General features: G+C 38.8%; 1 protein-coding gene across 9 annotated transcripts in view; it reads right to left on the bottom strand.

Moving 5' to 3' along the window:
- Akap6 (A-kinase anchoring protein 6) overlaps positions 1-20,224 on the bottom strand; it is a 432,222-nt gene that overhangs the window by 111,686 nt on the left and 300,312 nt on the right. For all 9 annotated transcript variants that reach the window (XM_029484604.1, XM_029484605.1, XM_029484603.1 and 6 more), the window contains one exon: positions 10,155-10,275. In XM_029484604.1, the coding sequence (XP_029340464.1) occupies positions 10,155-10,275 (121 nt within the window). The remainder of the gene's footprint in view (positions 1-10,154; positions 10,276-20,224) is intronic.

Genomic DNA, 20,224 nt, shown 5'->3' with positions numbered 1-20,224 from the left:
AAAAAAAAAAAAGAAAATGTAGGACTTCTGATGAATGAAGAGCCAGCTCAGACCCATCATGTTTTCTTTGAAGATTGCTATGGTGTGGATGTGAATGGCCCCTCACAGGCTCATGGATCCTCAGCTGTTACTCCCATTTCATGGTATATGAACATATCAAGCACACACGTAATCCTGTGAACACAGTCCCTTTTTATCGTGTGATAAGATGGAAATCCGCACTTGACCCATCTTCCTGATAGCTTCTGTTGACCTTTCAATATTCACTTCATTTTCTAAGGCCCTCCCAACTAAAGGACATTTTATTTTTGAGACAGAGCCTTAAGTAGCCTAGGGGTATAGACTTAATCTCACTGTGTAGCCTAGGATGACCTTGAACTTTTGACCTCTTGCCTCTATTCTGTCAAGGTTGGGATTACTATGCCCAGTTAGTTGGAGCTTCATGCACACTAGACACTCTATAAACAGAGCAACTACTACACAGTCCCCACTTAAACTAGATTTTAAGGTCAGCATTTCATTCAATATTACACCCCCACCCCAAAATATCAGCATCTAGCAGAGTTCGTTCTTTCATTCCCAAAGACATGGGTCTGTGGGCTAAGAGGGAAGGAACATGGGCACTTGGGAATGGGGTAGTAGAGTGGGAGCACTCCTAGTGCTCCAAGATGACATGTCTTGCATATCGCAACCTACAAACTTTCTTCCTTGTACAGTTAGACAAATGGAACCAGGTTAGCAAGTTCATGACTGACAGCTCTGAGATTCAGACAGGTTCCCAGGGCTGACCACCTATTCTAAACAAATTCTCCAACTTCTTTTGAAATAACTAAAATACTGCCCCTCCCATAGATTTGGTTCCTACCTTACAGTTCATAGAATCATAATAAAGACAAGTGTTTATATTGAACGGAATATATGTCTAATGCAATACTATCTATTAAGGTTATAGACAATCCCTTCCTGATGTAATTACATGGAGCATTAAACCTAATTCTTATCATTTGCAGATCACTATTCCTTTGTCAATGAGAATACTTGGTTTTCATACTTAAGGTTTGACACTTTACTAATTTTTAACAAAATAGCAAGCCCAAACTCATAGCGGTCTATAAAGTTTAATCACACATCATATAATTTTCTAGCTCTAAATTATTTAGACTAATTTTCATTAGTCAAAATAGAATGAATATAAGCTGTAAAGATATAAGTAGTTTAAAACTAGATGATGCTAAAAAATTGGTAGATGATATTTCCATTTATCTAAAATTCATGCCAGGCATGGTGTCACACTCTTTTAATCCCAGCACTTGGGAGGCAGAGGCAGGCGAATTTCTGAGTTCGAGGACAGCCTGGTCTACAGAATGAGTTCCAGGACAGCCCAGGCTACACAGAGAAACCCTGTCTCAAATAAATAAATAAATAAATAAATAAATAAATAAAAATAATAAAATAAAATAAAATAAAATTCTATATGCTTCATTTAGTATTGGGACACAAAGAAGTCAGTGCCCTTTCTTGTAAGGACTTTTATAGAAATCGGAAGGAAATTTACAAACACTGGGCACGGAGCCAAAGCTCTCAGCTTAACATAGAAGCAGATAACGCATTTCTATTTAATTAAGTAAAAGTTTTCAAAAAGTTAAAGATTAAATTTTGTTTTATTTTGGTTTTTTTTCTTTTACAATTAAATCAAACTTTTATTAGCAAACTCTCCTGGTTATCTTGATTGCAATTAACGCCACCTCTCTAACGGGTCAGCTCATTTAGGTGCAATCTGGGATCGTTTGGATTTAACATGATGGTTATTACTTATTACCCTGAAACCAAGCAGCACAATGAGATATTGATTACTTTTAACCTTTACATCCAAGGATTCGGGAAAGGTCGGAGGAGGGGAGCATGTGACTCCCAGCTGGCAAGCAGCCTTTAGGAGAATTCAAATGATTCCCTTTGGCTAAGTAGACCCAAGATGAGTCCATTCTGAGCCGACAAGAAATAATGGTTCTTTAAAAAGTAACAGTCAGCCTATATTTGGCATTACATTTAGATATTACGTTTATATAGTCTACGGCCTCAGAGGTGCTTCACGTGAGAGGCAGACTAAGGCTGTTAACCCTTTAGTAAGTCTTTTTCCAGGAAGCATCTCTAGTGGAAAGAGATATTCAAGAGGGTGATTAAAGTGTGTGATTTCCTGTAGCAGTTCTCACTGGAATACACTCATCTCCTCAAACTAAAATCTCTTGGTAGGTTCCCAAGGCTGAACACAACCGTTGGCCAGTGATGTTGGACACTGAGGTCTCTTTAGTTTCCTTTTTCCATGACAGCACTGAGAAATACTTTTCACCCCTGAGCCACTGAAAAGCAGAGGTCTAGGCAGGCCCCAGCAGAACCACAGACAAGAGAAATATAAACTCTATGTGTGAGATTAATTTGCTCAACGCTTGGCAGCATTATTGCCAAGTCGTCAAATTGTTCCAAGTTGTTCCGGAAGGTTGTTATTAATAGTATGTTTTCTGAGGAAAGTTCTGTCTACTTTTGGAACGGCATTTCTGTTGCCAGGGAAACTCCTTTAAGCAGAGTTTTCTAGGAGCACACTGCTGCTTTTGTTTGCCCGTGTCTATTCATATCATCGAGGCGGCACTTTACACGCTCCCGCCTCCAGCCCCGAATGGCGGAGCTTTAGCCCAGTTAAGTTGCTTTTGCAAACAGAGCTAATGCCTGCTAGGATTTCCTCTTCTTTTCCCCCCATTCCTCTCTCTTCCTCACATGCAATCACTCCCTCTCTCCTGCCTGCTCCTTTCCCTCTAATGTGCCCAGATCTCACCATTCAAGATTAAAAAAAAAAAAAAAAGATAGTTTTCACAAGTTTTTGATAAATTTACTTTGTTTTGAATAGTAACCCCATAGGTTCTAGCGTTAGAGCATCAGGCCTTCAAGTGTTAATGATCTTTTTCACTATAAAATTAATGTAGTCATTTCCTCCTGACTCCTCCACCCCATTTATTGAAGTGCGGAGGAAAACCTGTCAGAGCCTCCAGCCAGCCCTGCTGTTGTGATTAAGCGTGGTCACATGGCCCATCTCTGCCAAAAGGAGGGCCCTGAGAAAAGGTGACAAAGACAGTGATTTCCTGTCAGCAAAGAGTAAGACAGGGCTGTCTAGAAGTGATGCAAATGAGGGAAACTTTCCCCCACAGCTTGTTTGATCCACTCTAGGCCAGAGCCGGCCAGCCAGAGAGAGAACAGCGCCACAATGCCACAGGGCCAGCCCCAGAGCCAGCGCACCTTCCGGACAGCAGCACCACTGGAGACGGAGACTCTTGGCAGGGCTTCCCTTCCTCGACCTCTGTACAGAGCCAACTGTTTCCTAGCATCCTAGTCTCTAAAATCTTTCTTCTTGCCCTCCCCCTTTTAAAAAAAGGTGAATCAAATAGAACTTACAGGCTCCAGCAGGAACTATTTTTCATAGGTTGTTTTGGGAACATTCCATCGGCCTTTCCCCTAAACATTCCATGAAGAGTTTTGCCCTCTTTCAAATTAAAAAGAGAAAAATATAAATCTGAGTATCCATATCAAACAGTGATTCATCAATGCCCAAATTAATGTGACAGTTAATCTAAGGGCCTTTGGAACTTTAATAAAAATGAAGCAAGTTCATTTCTAGATAGCAGTGGAGATGGGTGGATTTTATTCAGTTCTGGTCACTTTAAAAACGACCAGATAATGTTATTTGAAATATTATAATGATTTTAAGCATACTTTTCTTATCTTAATGGAGTTTTAAATGTAACATACAATTAGGCGATCCAATTAATCAACTAGGAATGAGGTAAAAAAAAATTGTCATGAAGTGTGTGTGTGTGTGTGTGTGTGTGTGTGTGTGTGGTGTCATTTTTCCCTAACTGTTTGAATGATTGCTAATTTGTTTCATTTGGTACAATCAATATTGAAATGTAAAATTTGGTACTGAAATCCAAATATAATGCCCAATTATCAGAATTCAAATTTCGATTCACATTTCTAGTCTATAAACCAACATATAATATATATATATATTATATGAGTATATATATGAGTATATATATACATATATATATATATATATACTTAGTAGATATTCTTTAATTCTAAGCCCAGTCAACACAGCCTGAACCATGAGGCAGATATACAATCCAGTTGTAGGAACTCGAGTTTAGCCATGAGAGGATCAAGGAACATCTGAAATTATTTACAACAGCTCCATCCAAAGCAAAATGAAAGGAATCTATTCCAGGGGGGTGATATTCATGAGTTTATAAAATATAGGCATAGCGTGATTAATCTGTTTTCTATGATCAGTTCATAGCAATGACAACATCACTTTGGCATCAGCTTTCGTAAGATAACAAGCCAAGTATGTCCCATTTATCTTCCTTTACTCTGTATTTCTTATTCCTTGGAATATATAATCGTACTTCACACACATTTAAAATTGCAAAGTCTTTTAAACACCTACCCGACTTTTCTACATGATGTTTTCCTGAGTTCCTCCAAGTGTACCCTTCCCCATCACTGCTTCTAAGCCTCGCTCTCTCCTTGCCAGGTCTCAAATGCTGTTCGTTTTACTTAGCATCTCAACCATGTTTATTTGTCTATTACTTTAATTCACCCCTGTTGCCTCTGTTTGCTTGGTTAACTTTCATCAACAAGAGTCTCTTGGCGAGGTCTGTGCTCCGAGTCTCTCACATTTACTTAGCGACTAAGTCATTGAACTGTAAATTACTTCAGATGCTACAAATACTGTATTTGCCATTTTACTTGTACAAAAGAACTACTTAATAAATATTCTTAGACATGATATATATATATATATGTGTGTCCAATGGCCTTAGCTTCTCCAAAGGCACTAGTATGGCTTTTTCATACAAAACGCATACTGTATAAGTGAACATATTTCCTTTTTTGCTTTTGCTACCAGGAAACTCAAACTTCTATTTTTTTAGCTGAGAGGGATGCTACAGGCTATGCAGCTCTTGTCAGCCATACCTACTCTTCTCACAGAACAAGCCGCTGGCCTATGCATATTTCCCCTAGTTCTGGTTTATATTTTTACTTTAAAACATTCCTCCCTCATAGCACTCTGTGGAGGTGCTACTGCATCTCATATATATATATGTGTGTGTGTGTGTGTGTATGTATATATATATATATATGTGTGTGTGTGTGTGTGTATGTATATATATATATATATGTGTGTGTGTGTGTGTGTGTATGTATATATATATATATATGTGTGTGTGTATATATATAGAGAGAGTTCATGAAGATTCTTAACAAATCGAAATTCATAAGTATAATAATTAATCAATACATTCAGTAACTATTAGGCAAAACAAATTGTTTGTTTTAACAAATAGGACATTAGGATCAGACATTAATGGAGAAAGATACAGAAAACGTGTATTGTTTCCTTAAAATGTGCAACTATATGGTAAATATATAAATAATAAATAAAATAATAAAATTTAAAAATTAAATATAAAAAAAATTCCACTGTAAATTTTCTGGTATGAAAGTCTTGATGGGTAAGTTTTGAGATTGCTTTCAGGCTGGCAGAGTTACTTTTACGTGCTTGGAAACCCTATGAGCTAATATTGTTTCGGCATAGCTAAGGGACTCACTCAAGACACACACCTATTCACGCCATCTGAAAGTAACTATTGTTCAGGTATAATAATAATCACCAGACTCCAACCACTGCACCTGAGTGCTGCTGAGATTAGCACTCCCTTTGGTTAATACATCAACACAGGATTACGGTGAGCTCTGCGGTCTGTGCTTTGTAGGCAGTATAAAACAGGTGGAGGTCAGGTGGTCCAGAGAGGGTGCACCTTTAAAGGATCTCGAAGTCAGCGGTGACTGCTGGGAGAGGAGCCGCAGCAGAGTCCAGCTCTCCCATCCATGACAGATTTCTAGATCACTCAGTCTATAAAATGTGTAGGATGGGAGGAGGTGACAGAGCTTCCTCAAGCCCAAGAATAATGTCACCTTTGATCTGCAGAAATGGGAAAAAATGGGGCTTTTCCTTTGCAAGTGGGTTTTTAAATATTTCTCCATTAATAGTTAATGCACACGCAGACCAGCAGAATGACAGCTCCTCGTATTATGAATTCTGGCTCCGTAACTCTAGTCCAAATAGGAGCTGAACTTTCGAAATCACGGTGGTTACTTTTGACAAATTAAATTGTCCTACTTAGGAGAGTAGAAAGAATGGAGAGAAAGAACCTGAGAGGGCGGGAGCAACTTCTCCTTGGAGGCAATTCTCAGATTGAGGAAGAAAAAAACAAGAAGGGCTGATGTTTGTATTTTCTAGGCTGAAGAAGCTGCCAGCGTTTATTAGAAAATAGACACAGAAGGCTCCTATTCAGAGGTAGGGCCAGAAAGAGAAGGGGGCAGGGGAAGCGCTGGTGGTACCATCCCAAAATTGGAAAGAAAATGTAATCGAGCAAATAGTTAATTTTTAGTATGAATTGAGTTGTTCTCAAAATGATGCAGTGTAAAATTAATTAGAAAGAGAGGTTCTTAAATGTCTAACAATATGAAAACAGGAAATGGCTTAAACAGAAAATGTGCTTTATATTTCATGGCTGTACCGAGGGAGGTAAACTCCATCATCTCGTGTCAACGCATGCATTGCCTATCCTAGCCTCTTCTGTCCCTGTGTACGTTCCTTTGTGTTTGGCTGGCTTGAGATAAACAGCATAAAACAAGAAGCATTCCACTCAGGAGGTATGCTGAGTGAGTTCTGCCACATCTAGAAGTTGAGGGTAGACGACTTTCAAGAGACCAGAGGATAAAAGCAGATGGGGAAGCAGCAGCTCCCATGGAAAGTGCTAAGTAAGCTTTGCTTTCTGAGCGCTGGAAAGGCTAGGTTCTCTAGGATGCTGGGGCTCACCTAGGACCATAGCAAAGCATAAATCTGAACCCAGCCATCTATGCCAGCGAAGGAGTTGGGTGGTGGAGTACAGAGCTACCCAGGGACAGAAGAACAAAAGCTGAGTGTGTATGTTGAGATACAACGGAGGCAGGATGAAGAGCTGTCCTTGCTCATGCTTGCTTTAGTTGTTACCTTTACTCGTCTCGAGAGTTGCTTTAGAAAATTCACCATTATCCTTTTCAATTATGCCACACAGGATGAGCTTCTTTTCCATTTATCATAGTTGTTTGGGGTTTGAACCCACTTCATATATGGCATCAAGAATGCTCCCAAATAAAGTTATTCTAGCTGGGATTATAGGCATGCACTAGGCATACACTCTCATGTTTGGCTTGTGTGTGTGTGTGTGTGTGTTTTAAGTGCAAAGCATTTCTCTTGATGTTATGTCCCCACCCCCTTTTTTGAGATAGGGTTTCCTTATGTAGCCCTGGGTGTCCTAAGACTTTCTCTGTAGACCAAACTGGTTCTCAGACTCACAGAAATTCATTTGCCTCTGCCTTCCAAGTACTGGGATTAAAGGTGTGTACCACTACCACCTGGTTTAATGTTAATACTTTCAATAAATGCAAAAGCCAGCAAGATAGCTCAGCAGACAGAGATACTTGGTGCCAAGCTTGAATTCATGAATTTGGCTCCTGGCTTCCCATTGGTAGAAGGTGAGAACTAAACTCTCATAAATTGGTCTTTGACCACCATGTGTTCAAAGCGGTATACACACACACACACACACACACACACACACACACAGACACACACAACTATAAAAGATGTAAAAAGAAACGAAGATAGGTTAAGTGTTATAGGTTAGAAATCCTCGGAGGTGGGTTCAGATCTTCTTTTGGCTCAGGCATAAGAAGAGTAAACACTCTCCACTGGGAGACATAGTTCCCAAAACTCAAAACACCAATGGTGCTTTTAATAAAAAGTTTGATAAAGCATTGATTGGCAGAGGTGCTGGAAGCCGATGATAAAATGCTTAAGGTGGTCTCGTGGCACGGTAAAGTTAAGAAGACCTAGGAGCAACCAAAGAGCTCCAGTCTCCCAAGAGTCTCTTTGAGCCACAGGCCACAGGTTCTCCTCTACCAAGTCATCAGTAAAGTGGCTTCCCCAGAAAGCAGATCTGAACCCAGGAATCAAGCACTGACAATGTTTACTTGACCCGAAGAGCCCTTGGAATTCTTGAGCAAGACCTCAAACCAATTCTCCTCATTAAGTTTTTTTTTCTAATCTAAAAGCCACACTTCTACAAGATTCCTAACTCCATATCCCCAGGATTGCTTTGGAAGCTTCTAGATCTCTGCAGTTCTCTGGGGCTCACATCAAGACCCTTGCAGACCCGTAGCATTTTCCTTTGGCTTCTTGGTTATATTTTCTTTATGAAACCAAATGCAAAGAGAATATCTGTCTATGTTAAACACCTAGAAGCAGAGGCACAGTGACAGGCTGAGTCACCGATGAAAGCGACACGGTATGGAAAATGTTTGGAGAAATACTTTAACCCAGACATCCTGAGTGGGTGGAGTAATGACTCAGTGCTCACCAGGACTGGAATTCTCAGGAAAAGCACTTACAAGGAAGCCACAAGAAAAAAAGACAACTGCTTTTTTCATTCACTGATTTCCTATTAATTGTGATGTAAATTATATGGCTGTGATTTTGACAAAGAACAGCACTGTTTCAGAAAAAAAAATAGTGGCTTATAGGCAAAATACAAAATGTTTCAAGAAGAAAAGAAATGTTATTTGGCAACATGACTCCAATAAGTTCTGAGATGATGCTTCAGAAATAAAATATTTTTCTAGCACTGAATTAATATAGGTTTCTAAAGCATCTTTCATATGTAATTTCCGGTCCTGACATAAGATGTGAAATAGCCTGGCTTTAGTTACGTGAGTTGGAAAGTGGTATGTTGGAAAACATTTTGGGTTCTGTGGACAGCTAGCCATACAGGAAACAGAAAAGTCACTGAACGACATCAATGCTATACAGAATTCTTCAGAGAGTAAAATGTGCCCAGTTGCTGAGTCCACAGGGAGCCTATATCTTTTCTTAACTAAGATGATTCTCAAGGGACAATAATTAATGTCAATCAGACTCGGTTAAAGTGTATGTCTTTCTCATGAAGGGAAAAAAAAGTTAAAGGACTTTATTAAAGAAGGGTTACCTAAAATGGTAAAATTGAAGATGATAACTTTTATTTGACCTTGAGTATACTTCTTATTCTATAAGGATTTTTAAAAAGCTAGAGGGTAGTTGTTTCTTGTCATTATACTGTTGCTGATTCTGTGGTTAGTTATTAATTTTATTTTTTATGATTCACAATCTGCTCTTTGAAATATGCCATATGCTCAAAGCAATTCAAGGATGACAACTGTCAGAATTACTCCAATAAAAATTGCTTAAATGAGGAAGATTTACTGCAGCCTGATATTTCAGTAGAACGTCCCTCTTCCTTCCCCCACAGCCTTTTCAGGGACTGTGAAGCTTACAGCCATTTTTCCTCCCAGTAAAAAATCACATGATTGTTTTGTAAGGACTTCTAAAGCTATTTAAGTAGAATTGGTAAAACACTCTAGGTTAAGGGGGATCTGGCAGACATGGAAGCAATATAGATAGTTATCAGATGGATTGTCTGAGATCAATATGAATTCCAAGCGAGAATTCTTAAACCACCTGAAATGCACAGATTTAATGAGAGAGCCTGTTGTATGCATCACTAACATACCTCAAATTGCATGAGCCCTGTGCTTTGGTAACAACAAGTCACAATGAAGGCAAATCTCTGTCTTCTCTGAGAAGCTCTGAGGGGTGGACCAAATCTACCTGAGTGCTCCAATCAAAACACATCCTGTTAAATGTCACCAGTCCGTCTCTGCTTCGCTTTGTTTCAGTCTTTTTATTAATGCAGTTTCATTTATTGCTATTGGTCTTGAAGATAAAGCTTTGTCCTTCTTTAGAATTACACCAAACAGGATGTGATAAAGGGAACTTTCTTGGAATTATGATGTTGGTGCGGCCTGTCAGCACACTAGGGAGGGAAATGAGTTTGAGGACAGGGGAGGGAATTCTAATAGACACCATGATACATACAATGAACACAAAGCTATCCTGAGAGAGACACTTGTCAGGCTAATCAGATCTTCCACAGCAAAGTAAAAGCAGGAAGGGTAGCTCTAACCTTGTAAAGATGCTGCTGCTGCTCCTCTGACATCATCAGGTCGTGGCTGTCCATCACAAGGGACTCCATGTCAATCAGCCAATCCCAGAGCTCCTGATATTCTGAATCAAAGTCCAGAAGCCTGAAGATAAGGCACGAAAATGTATTATGCATAAATACAGTGTAGTTGTTAAAAATCTCATATTAGAATAATATATTCTTGAGAACCCAGGACGTTCCTGGGTGAATACCTGTAAGAGGAGAAGGAAAATCCTCTGTGTGGTTTCACAGAGGACAAAGCAGGAACTCGGGGCTGTGACAGAGCCACTTCCCAGGTTTTGAAAGCACAACATGTAATTCCTATGCTCCCTCCTGAGCCACGTCATGGTGATTACATCTACTGCCCCTTTCTAAACAAAGAAACCATGACTATGTATGTCCTTGATAGGATGCATGCCGTCCCTTCACAAACTGAGAAGTGGAGAGCCAGCAATTTGCCAAAGTTTCATAATCTCAGATTGGGGTAAAGACAGCACTTTCAAAACCCAAACTGCTTTCTCATTTAAATTTCCTAGATGGGGCACCTCAGTGTTTATTACTAAATTATTTTCCAGATTTTCAACACTGATAACATATGCTAACAAATCCAAAAACATTCTTTTCTCCGGAAAATGACTCAATCATTCATCCGTCCCTCTGCTGTCTACCTGCCTATCTCTCTGCAAACATACATCCTACATTTATTGTCATGGATGAGTAGCTAGCGTTTCAACTTAACACTCAGAGATAGGCTTGAGTGACTCTGGTAAGCCAGCAAGAACCAGTGGCAGATCCAGTATTAGACAGGTGTTCCCCACAGACATGCAGGAAACAAAGGTAAGGACAGGAAGTCAAAACAATGAATCTTTGAATAGCCAGCGATCATTAAAATTCAAAGGAGTATCACTATGGTTTTCAACAAAATAAATCATTAGAATAAGGAGCTTAAAAGGATTAATGTGATTCTCTATTGAAAGCCTGGTGAATAAGTAAAGCCCAGATTCTTCTAAAACACTGTGATCAGAAAATGAAAGTGCAGGATGAAAACTATGACTTTGTCCTCCCACCTCCAAACCACCCCTAAGAGAAATGCTACAGTTTTGTCAAACTCAGTGAGCACAGATTGCAGATTCCCTGCTAGTGCTCATGGAGTAGTGACCCCAGCTGTGAATGTGGACTAGTCAATGGGGGTATTTCATTACCGCTGTGTTCTTGTCTCTCAGTGTCAGATTGCTTTTCCAGAAAAATGCATACTATATACTTAATCTTAATAAATATGTCAAACAAGTTTAAGGTGGATCTGGGAGGGGGAAAACTAGATCTGGAGCTGTCTATTTTGCTTCGATTGTTTTAGCATAATTATAAAGATCCTTGATTGTGGAACTATTAGTAAGTGCACACTAGATGCCAGAGACATGAGTAGCTAAGGCACACGTGAACTTCAGCAGGTCTATGGTGGTCTGTGACAATACTTTCAGACTCAGTGGAGATATGGACACAGTTGAAGATTCTAGGAAAATGAAGGTACTAACTCATAGGAAGGAGGATGCAATTCTGCCTTCCTAGCAAGGGATGTTGATGCTTGGATCACTCACTGAGTAGCAAGGTATTCCCAGTATATTTGTGAAATATGAATTAATATTCCTATTCAACAACAAATCAACCACCGTAGAAAGATAAATAAACCATCAGGATTTCTAAGTTAAGTCTGTGAATAATAAAGAACAACTACTAAGTCTGTGGTCACTTAGAAATGTAGTCTAAATTATGGCTAACATTTTCTTCCCCTAACGCCTTCCAATATTTTACTAATAAAATCACCCACAAGCTGTGCAGAGTAGGATCCAGAAGAAAATTAAATGCAAGGGGAGGGAGGAGTGAAGGGCCAGCCTGTCATTTCAGTGGGCTTTGAGAACAAGAACCAAGGAAAGACAGGAGGAGTGGAGACACTAATGTATCTCTCCCCCTTCTCTATTGGCCCAAGTCCTTGAGAGCGGGCATCTAAGGCAGGCTGAGGGGGAAGCAGAAAACACAGAATCCTCAGCTCCATCTCCCTCTAGGAACTATGGAAGGAGCTTGTCTTAGGAGGTGCACCTGCAACAAGCAGGGGTGTGCAGATGGAAGGAGAAGATTAAGGCTCCCTTTGACACCCTAGTTACCTAATCTCCTCCAAGAGAAGACTCCAAGATCTCTGAAAGTTTAATGGCTACCCTGGACAGAGGTGTTTCCATGGCAACAAAGGCACCCATGAACCTAAGGACAGGGAGGTGGGGATCCAACATGTGATGCTAAGCTTCTTAGAAAACTGGTAGGATCCATGAGGGCAGAGATAGGGCTTAGTCAGCAAGAATTCCTCTACCGTCTGATCAAGCCAACAGAAAACAAGTAAAATAGCCACAGCTGTCCTCAGGGAGCAGCTTGCCTGAGAATCCAGCTAGCCTGTACCCAAAGGCTGTGTTTAGCCACTCTATTCAAGAATCACAAGGTCGTGTAAACCTTCATTGGCTCAGCTGTTATTTTGGAGAAAAGGATGGAAAACAACAGGAGATCTGAAAACCTGGGCATCCACTAAGTCATTCCTCCCTAAGGAGAATGAATTAATTAAGGAGGCTATCATATATTTAAAGCTTCGATGCTGATCTTAAAATCTGTCCTTTTCTTCCTCTCCCAGCTGTTCTAGTTTGGTTTGGGTTGTGATAAACACGGTGACCGAAAGCAGTTTGCCAGGGTGCAGGGTGTTTATTTCAGCTTACAAATTACAGTCCATCATAAAGGGAAGCCAGGGCAGGAGCTCAAGACAGAAACCTGAAGAACTGAAGCAGAAGCCAAGGGGGAGTTTTCTTAGTCTTAGCCGTTTAGATTGAGGTAAAATGAAATCTCATAGTAATTTTAATTTGCACTTTGCAGGGAATTACTAAGCTTTATCCCCCTCCCCCCATGTATTTTAAGGAAACATTTGTTTATTTAAATAGTCTTGAAATAAATATAGAATATATGCAAGATCATAAAAGGCTTTGAATCATGGAAAGTTATCCACTGGCTTTTACTAGGCCTGCCAAACTCTTTCTTCCTTAGTCTCCCTATCAAGGGCCTTAGAACAAGCTCTCTATTGCTATTGGACACAGCTTTGAGCTGAGGTAGTCCACACCTGAGCATGAGGGACAAGCCTTACAAAGAGATTCTGAATATCTTCAAGACACACTGTTCTTTGCAGCTAAGGATATTTAGGTTTGATATTGCGTTTGTGAAATCTATTTCACAAATAATTTTGTAAATGCTGTGGTAACATAATTTGGTCCTTTGGTGTAGAGTTAGCACCAATGTTTCAAAAAAAAAAAAATCACAAAGTCCTAATACAGAAAACAAGAAAGGTTTTTAAGAAGGCATGTATGCCTGATAATGTTGGCCATGTGTTGATTTGTAGATTTATGGGAAAATCTTAGATTTTTTTTTCAAAATTTAGTGAAATCAAATAGATAACTCTGTAGCAAATCAGAAATTGCTGAATTTCTTTGTTGATCTTAGGAAACACTCAGAAATGTCTACAGTTTTATGTGAACACTATCACAGGAAACCTTGTAGGCATGGAAGTCATTAAAGCCTTCTTCACAGTATTTTCAAAGATATGTGTTTTCAGCGGATTTTTGATTAATTTTAAGAGGTAATAGATTTTAAGTAGCCTGTCAGCTACAGTGTGGTATATGGAAAGGTCTCATTTCATGACTTCACTTCCTCCCAGTGGCACCACAGACCCAGTTAGCAGCTCTTTATCCCCTGGAAGCACGCACCAGTTTGATCAGCTGAATTCACAACTAGCTTCTTTTGTTGACTTTCTAGCAAAATCACGCAGGTTTCTCTTTTTAAAGAAGAAGGGGTACTGATGGTGTGGTTAAGTGGCAGGTATTTTTTATAAGTAATTACATTCCTATAAGTACATGAATACCTTTTTAGAGAGACTTTTGTTACAAAATTTTATTGGTAATTACCTAGGTTATTATATCAACCTATTATTCGTCTCCTTGATTATTCTGTCTGATGAGAACAGTGCACATGTCTGTGAGGGTGCTCATGTGTGTGAGGACAAATGCACGGGTGCAAGTGCCCAGTCTCCTTGAAGGCAGCGCTCCGCAGGAGTCTTTGGGTTTTTTCCCCCTTTTCTTAGTATTTTGATTTTTTTTTAATTTTGGAAAATAATTATTTTTCATTAAAGATGTCTACTGATACCGAGATGAAATACATGGCTTGAATTTAACAATAAATCAATTTTAAATGTTTCTATTTTTGTTTATGAAGTGGTAAATATCAATATATGAAATCTACAAGAGCAAATGCTCTTTTTAGAATCTCTTTTACACTTTTAATTATTTACTTTAGTTTTAAGACTATAATATAATCACAACATTTCCCCTTCTTTCTCCTCCCTCTAAACCCTCATTGATCTGGGGTTCACTAAGTCAGTTAGGCTGTCTGGTCTGTTAAGTTCCAAGGGGCCTCCTATGTCTGCCTCCCTAGTGCTAGGGTTATAAGCAATCTAACCCACACTGCCTTTTTACATGGTGTCTGGGGACTGAATCTGGGTGCTCGTTCTTATGCAAGTATGAGCTCTTCCCCTAGCCCACTTCCTAGGTTTCTAAACACTCTTAAAACATATCTGCCTTCTATTCTAAGATGATGTTACATGCTCTGTAAAAATGTTACAAAACATTGATATTCACATATGATATATGTAAGTACAACAAAGTGACCGTATCACCTAAATATTCCTTGACATACTTTCTTTAAATTGTCATATACGTATATTAAATTGGTTCACAATAAAAAAGAAAACAGTCGTGTTTGTTTTGCAGTGCCAGGGATCTAACTGGGTGCGTGGTCACATATACTAAGCAAAGGTTCCTCTGTTGTCTCATCCCCAAGCCTTAAGAGTTGGACATTCTGTTCTAAATTTAATATTTCCATTTTAAGAGGTTTAAATGTTGAATGACGGGAATAAATAGTCTTGTAACGTAACGTCAGTTTTTGCTAGACAAATGTAGAATCAGGAATGTGTTCAGTTGTTAGTTTTATAGTGGTTTGAATGGGAGTGGTCTCCATGGGCTCATAGATTTGAATGCTTACTCACCAGGGAGTGGCGCTATTTGAAAGGACTAGGGGGTGTGGTCCTACGTTAGAGGAAGTGCATCATTGGGAGTGGGCTTTGAAGTTTCAGAAACCCATGCTAAATTCAGGGAAGCTTCCCCTCTCTTTCTGCCCGCAGATCAGGACGAAGCTCTCAATTATCTCTCCAGCATCGAGCTTATCACACCTACTGCCCTACTTCCTCCCATGATGATAATGGACTGAACCTCTGAAACTGTAAGCCAGCCCCAATTAAATGCTTTCTTTTATTCCATTTGCCTTGGTCATGGTGTCTCTCCACAGCAATAGAACTGTGACTAGAACAGTTGGAGAACCTAACACAAATACATAAACAGAGAGAAGAGGCAAGACCTTGAGAAATGTACAAATGCTTCTTCAGTGTTTATTCCTGTTTGGGTTTAATAATTACAGCTGATTGCCAAAATGACTTCTGAGTGCATTGACTGCCATGTTACTGTTTAAAAAGATTCCATGTCTTTTTTTATTCAAAGAAAAAAGAAAAGAAGGAGAAAGAGAGAGAGAGAGAGAGAAGAAAAAGACAGACTATCACATTGATTTGGTGGATTTGGCACGTCCCCTGTAGATAGAATGGCAGTATATATTTGTGAGGCTAGCATCGTTTCAGAAATACTGTTTTCTTGGACCCCATCAGGGAATTCTGTTTGACTGGCTAAGTGCTTAATACACAAATGCATTCAGCCTTTGGTATTTAAAGTGGGCATCATTAACTCAACATTTCAACTTAAACTTTGCTTTAACGCTACAGTTTCACCCAAGTGAAATCAATGGGAGGTGTGTGTGAATATATGAGGCCTTAACTTGGCCCATTGAAGGATTTTGATTAAAACAGACAACCAAATTAAGAAATCATCATATTAGAATGATTATAGGTTGAAGAGAGCATAATACTAACATATCTGTTGTTTTTCTACCTTAAGCTGAGTATTATATATTCATATATATATATATATTATATGTATATATACACATATCTTTTTTATATTTATTGGTTAATTTGCACTAACAAATATCTAAAAACACCTACCTGCCTATACTAAAAGTTTTATTAAATGACCCAAACTTCCTAATGTCTTCAGCATATTGATTCTTTCCCCAGATATTCACTAAGTATTCAATGCTCACATTATTTGAGCAGAGACGTTTGCCCCTGGCTTTTAAAAAAGACATATAAGAAAGTGGTAAGAAAATCTTACAACTATATAAGTGATTTACTGAAGGAAAATACTAATGATAGCTCAGGATCTCCCACCGTCTCTGCTCCATACAGAAGCAGCAAGGAAGTGGGCTCTAACAGTGTAATCTAGCCCAGTCATAATATCAGTACAGAATCAAACGTGGCTTTCAAGGTGTGGACCCGGATAGGCACACTTGCATATAGAATCCCTTTCCACTCTGAAAATATTAAAGTGTGGACAATAATTTACTATTTTGAATGAAAATTCCTGAGCAACTTCCTCAGGAGACAAGAAGCCTGATTTTTTGCCATTGATAAATTAAAAAAAAAAAAAAAGAATATGGAGTTTTTCCAGCAGCAGTAATTCATTCTCTCTCTCTCTCTCTCTCTCACACATCTCATATATACATATACATATATATGTGTGTGTATATATATATGTATGTATGTTTAAATATATAACACAAATATACATACATATACATGAAAATATCTAAGAACAGTAAATTCAAGACTAGACACTTGTTTATGATTGGTCATCCTTCCTTATAAACCAGCTGTTCACAAACACCTACCATAACAGATATACTCCGTATACTTAGAAATGCCCACACATATTTCTCTGAGTGTTCTTTCTGTCCTTTTTAGGATTCTGTAGGGCTAAGAGGAAGTCAAACTCTTGATCAAATTTTCAGATAAGTCACCAAATTAAAACCCTTCCTGAAGAATTTTAGAATAAATTTGGGGAAACAAAGGAAGAACCTATATTTCTAAAAACAAACCAAGAGACATCAAACCAGTTTTTGTTGTTTTTCAGTTTTTGTTTTTGTTTTGTTTAAGTTTTGTTTTAGAAGTCAGCCTTCCATTATTGTGTACACTGATGGGGCTCAGGATCCAAGCCAGCTCTATGCATGCTGGTTGTGGCTTTAGGTATCACTAGTTATCAAATGTTAAATAGGAAATATTTACCTTTGAGTCATGACATGAGTTAAACAACCTATTGCCAAATCCTTATAGCAAATGCTCTTTTAGGAGGACTCTGTCTCCATGGGGGCTGATCCTGTTCAAAGTGTGCTGTATCAGGGTCTCAGCTACTTATACCAACACTCTTATATCCTTAGGCATTACTGAGCAGTTTACATCCTAAAACTGCCCTAAGATTTAGTTCTCTTATAGAGATGTAACACAGAGGCCTTGTTTTCACTTAAGGAACAATAGGTGTTCTCAATGCTAGAACACTTCTGTAGTATGTGCAAGGACTTGGGTTTGATACGTGTGCTGTAAACAATAGAAGAGCCTATAGGAAAGTTTGTGAGATCCTTTCTCATTGCTGTGACTTAAGAGAGGAAGGATTCACTTTCACCCAGCGGTTCAGGGGATTTCACTCTGTCCTGGCAAGAGAAAGCATGGAGGAATGTGTCCATGGCTGTCGGGACATGGAGTGGAATTCCTCACATGGACACTGGTCCAGGAAGTAGGGAATCAGTACAGAACTAATGGTGGATATGAGGCCCTTCCTCAGTGACCCACCTCTGCTCACTGTTTCCTCAGGTCTCACTGTTTCCTCAGCTTCCCAAAACAGTGCCACCAACTGGACACCAAGTGTTCAAAAACAGGTCCAAGGCATTTCACATTCAAATAACAAGGAGAAATTTATGTCAGATCTTCATGAGTAAGAGAATGCTTCAAACTGATATATATTATTTATAAGACTATGCATTGATAATGAAATGAAATTTTGTATTTTTCTTTGGAGGATTGAATTCTTGGTGCCAAACCACAGCCATTGTTGAAATTATGCATAAAATATTCACCCCTAATTCTTCTTATAATTATTTTATTTTGCCTAAGTTATTTTAATGAAGCTTTTTGTCATATTATCAATAATTTTATAACGTGACTTAAATCTCTTGATGAAGAAGATGGAAGAATGATCAAAGACAGTAACTTTAAAACATTTCTGTTCTGCACACTACAGTGTGTTAGATTAGGCTTATCCACGTTGTCTTCTCAAGGTCTGTTAGCATTTTACCCTTCTCATTGCCCATCAATATGCCTGCTCTGTAGACAGAAGCAATATACATAAATCCTTATTGGTTGACTTTACTGTTATCTAATAACTTTGAAGTCATACCTCCCTACAAAGTAGACTTCCAACCTTCCCTGATTTGCAGTTCATTGGCCCTTGATATGGATGGGGTTAGAAGATCCATACAAGTCTACATTTAATGAACCTGCATATTCCTAAGTCTCTACATTTAATGAATCTGCATATTCAAAGATCACAGACTTGTGGTACCAAGTGAATATGTTTCTCTTGGCTAGTGTTTTCTGTAGGCTTTAGCACCCTAAGTCCTACTTTTATAATCTGCAGGGCTCCAGTGATCTTCTTGTTTTAGTCTTTTGGGTAGCTGGGAATACTGGCACATAACACTGAGCCTGGCTAGTTCTGCTTCTCTGGCTACATTTTGCATTTTAATAATACTTTTACTCACTCTAGAAGAAGCCAAAGGGACTGAATCAAACACTGATCAGCTACTTGTTATATTGGAATAGAATAAGATTCAGAAGGAATAGAATGCAGGAAAGGTTGATGGTTTATTAAGGATGTCTAGTGACTTAACTCATTTGTAAGGATAATTTCAATACCAGTACACATAAGACAGAGTACTTCATTTCTATATCTAGTGAATCACTAGTGCAAAACCCATAGAAAATAATTTATATAAGCATGTTCCAAAAATACTCAGCAAGCAGAAATTAAAAATGTTCTTTGTGTGTGTTTTGGAGGGCAGGGTGTTGAATGGGGGGCACAATTGCATTCAACTGGATAGAACTGTATGACCCATTGCTCAGTACAAACCCAGGAAGATCCCGGAGGCCCTGAAACCCAGGGCACTTCTGTCTCTTCTCAGGTGGTTAAAGCCACTTAGCGTATCTTATTGCTTAATTAATTTAGAGAAACAAACCTGATCTTTAATCAAGCAGTATTTTAAAGGGTGATTCATTTCTTTTCACTTGTCAATCCCAGTTCTCTTTGGGGATGTTGTGTGTGCATTTGGTATGTGTTTTCGTACTAACCAGGAGGCATGTGTTTTCCTCATCTTTTCTATCACACTATTAGCCCTTTGCCATTTCATTCAGACTGACGTGCAATAATAACTATATATGTTAAATATAAATTTCCTAAAATAAAGATAAAGTAAAAACATTTTTCTTTGTTCTCATTTTTTCTTAAAATAAAAAAAATTTAAAAATAAGAAATTTTGTACTAAGAAATCGAGTATGATGAGAGAATGGCATGTCTATTTTCTTCAGTATAAGATGCAACCCTTGACTACATACCCCTTACCCCTACACCCCAGTTTCCAACAAGCATCATTCAATTTCCCCCAGATGCAGGGGAAGCCTTCCTCATGGGTAATGAGCTATCCTGTAAAACCTCTCCTGGGAATCCCTCCTGACCAAGCCAGCTGAGCTGGGAACCTTCTCTGCCCTCTGTGTATGTAATGTCTAATAGCTGCGCCCCGCCCCACTCTCCCATTTACTACAATGTACACATCTTTGCTTGTAACCCAAACGTCCTTTCTCTCCTACATCTCCCTTACCCTTCCAAGTCAGGCTGCATTAGTCAGACTCAATAATCCTGTAATGCTGGATATCTAGAATTGCGTCCGGTAATTTTTAATGTTTTAACTAAGTCAATGGTTCTCTTTTC

The sequence above is a fragment of the Mus caroli genome, chromosome 12 (genome assembly GCF_900094665.2).
Source record: "Mus caroli chromosome 12, CAROLI_EIJ_v1.1, whole genome shotgun sequence".
NCBI lineage: Eukaryota > Metazoa > Chordata > Mammalia > Rodentia > Muridae > Mus > Mus caroli.
Note: the sequence above shows the minus strand (reverse complement) of the source record. Positions and strands in the feature narration are given on the sequence as shown.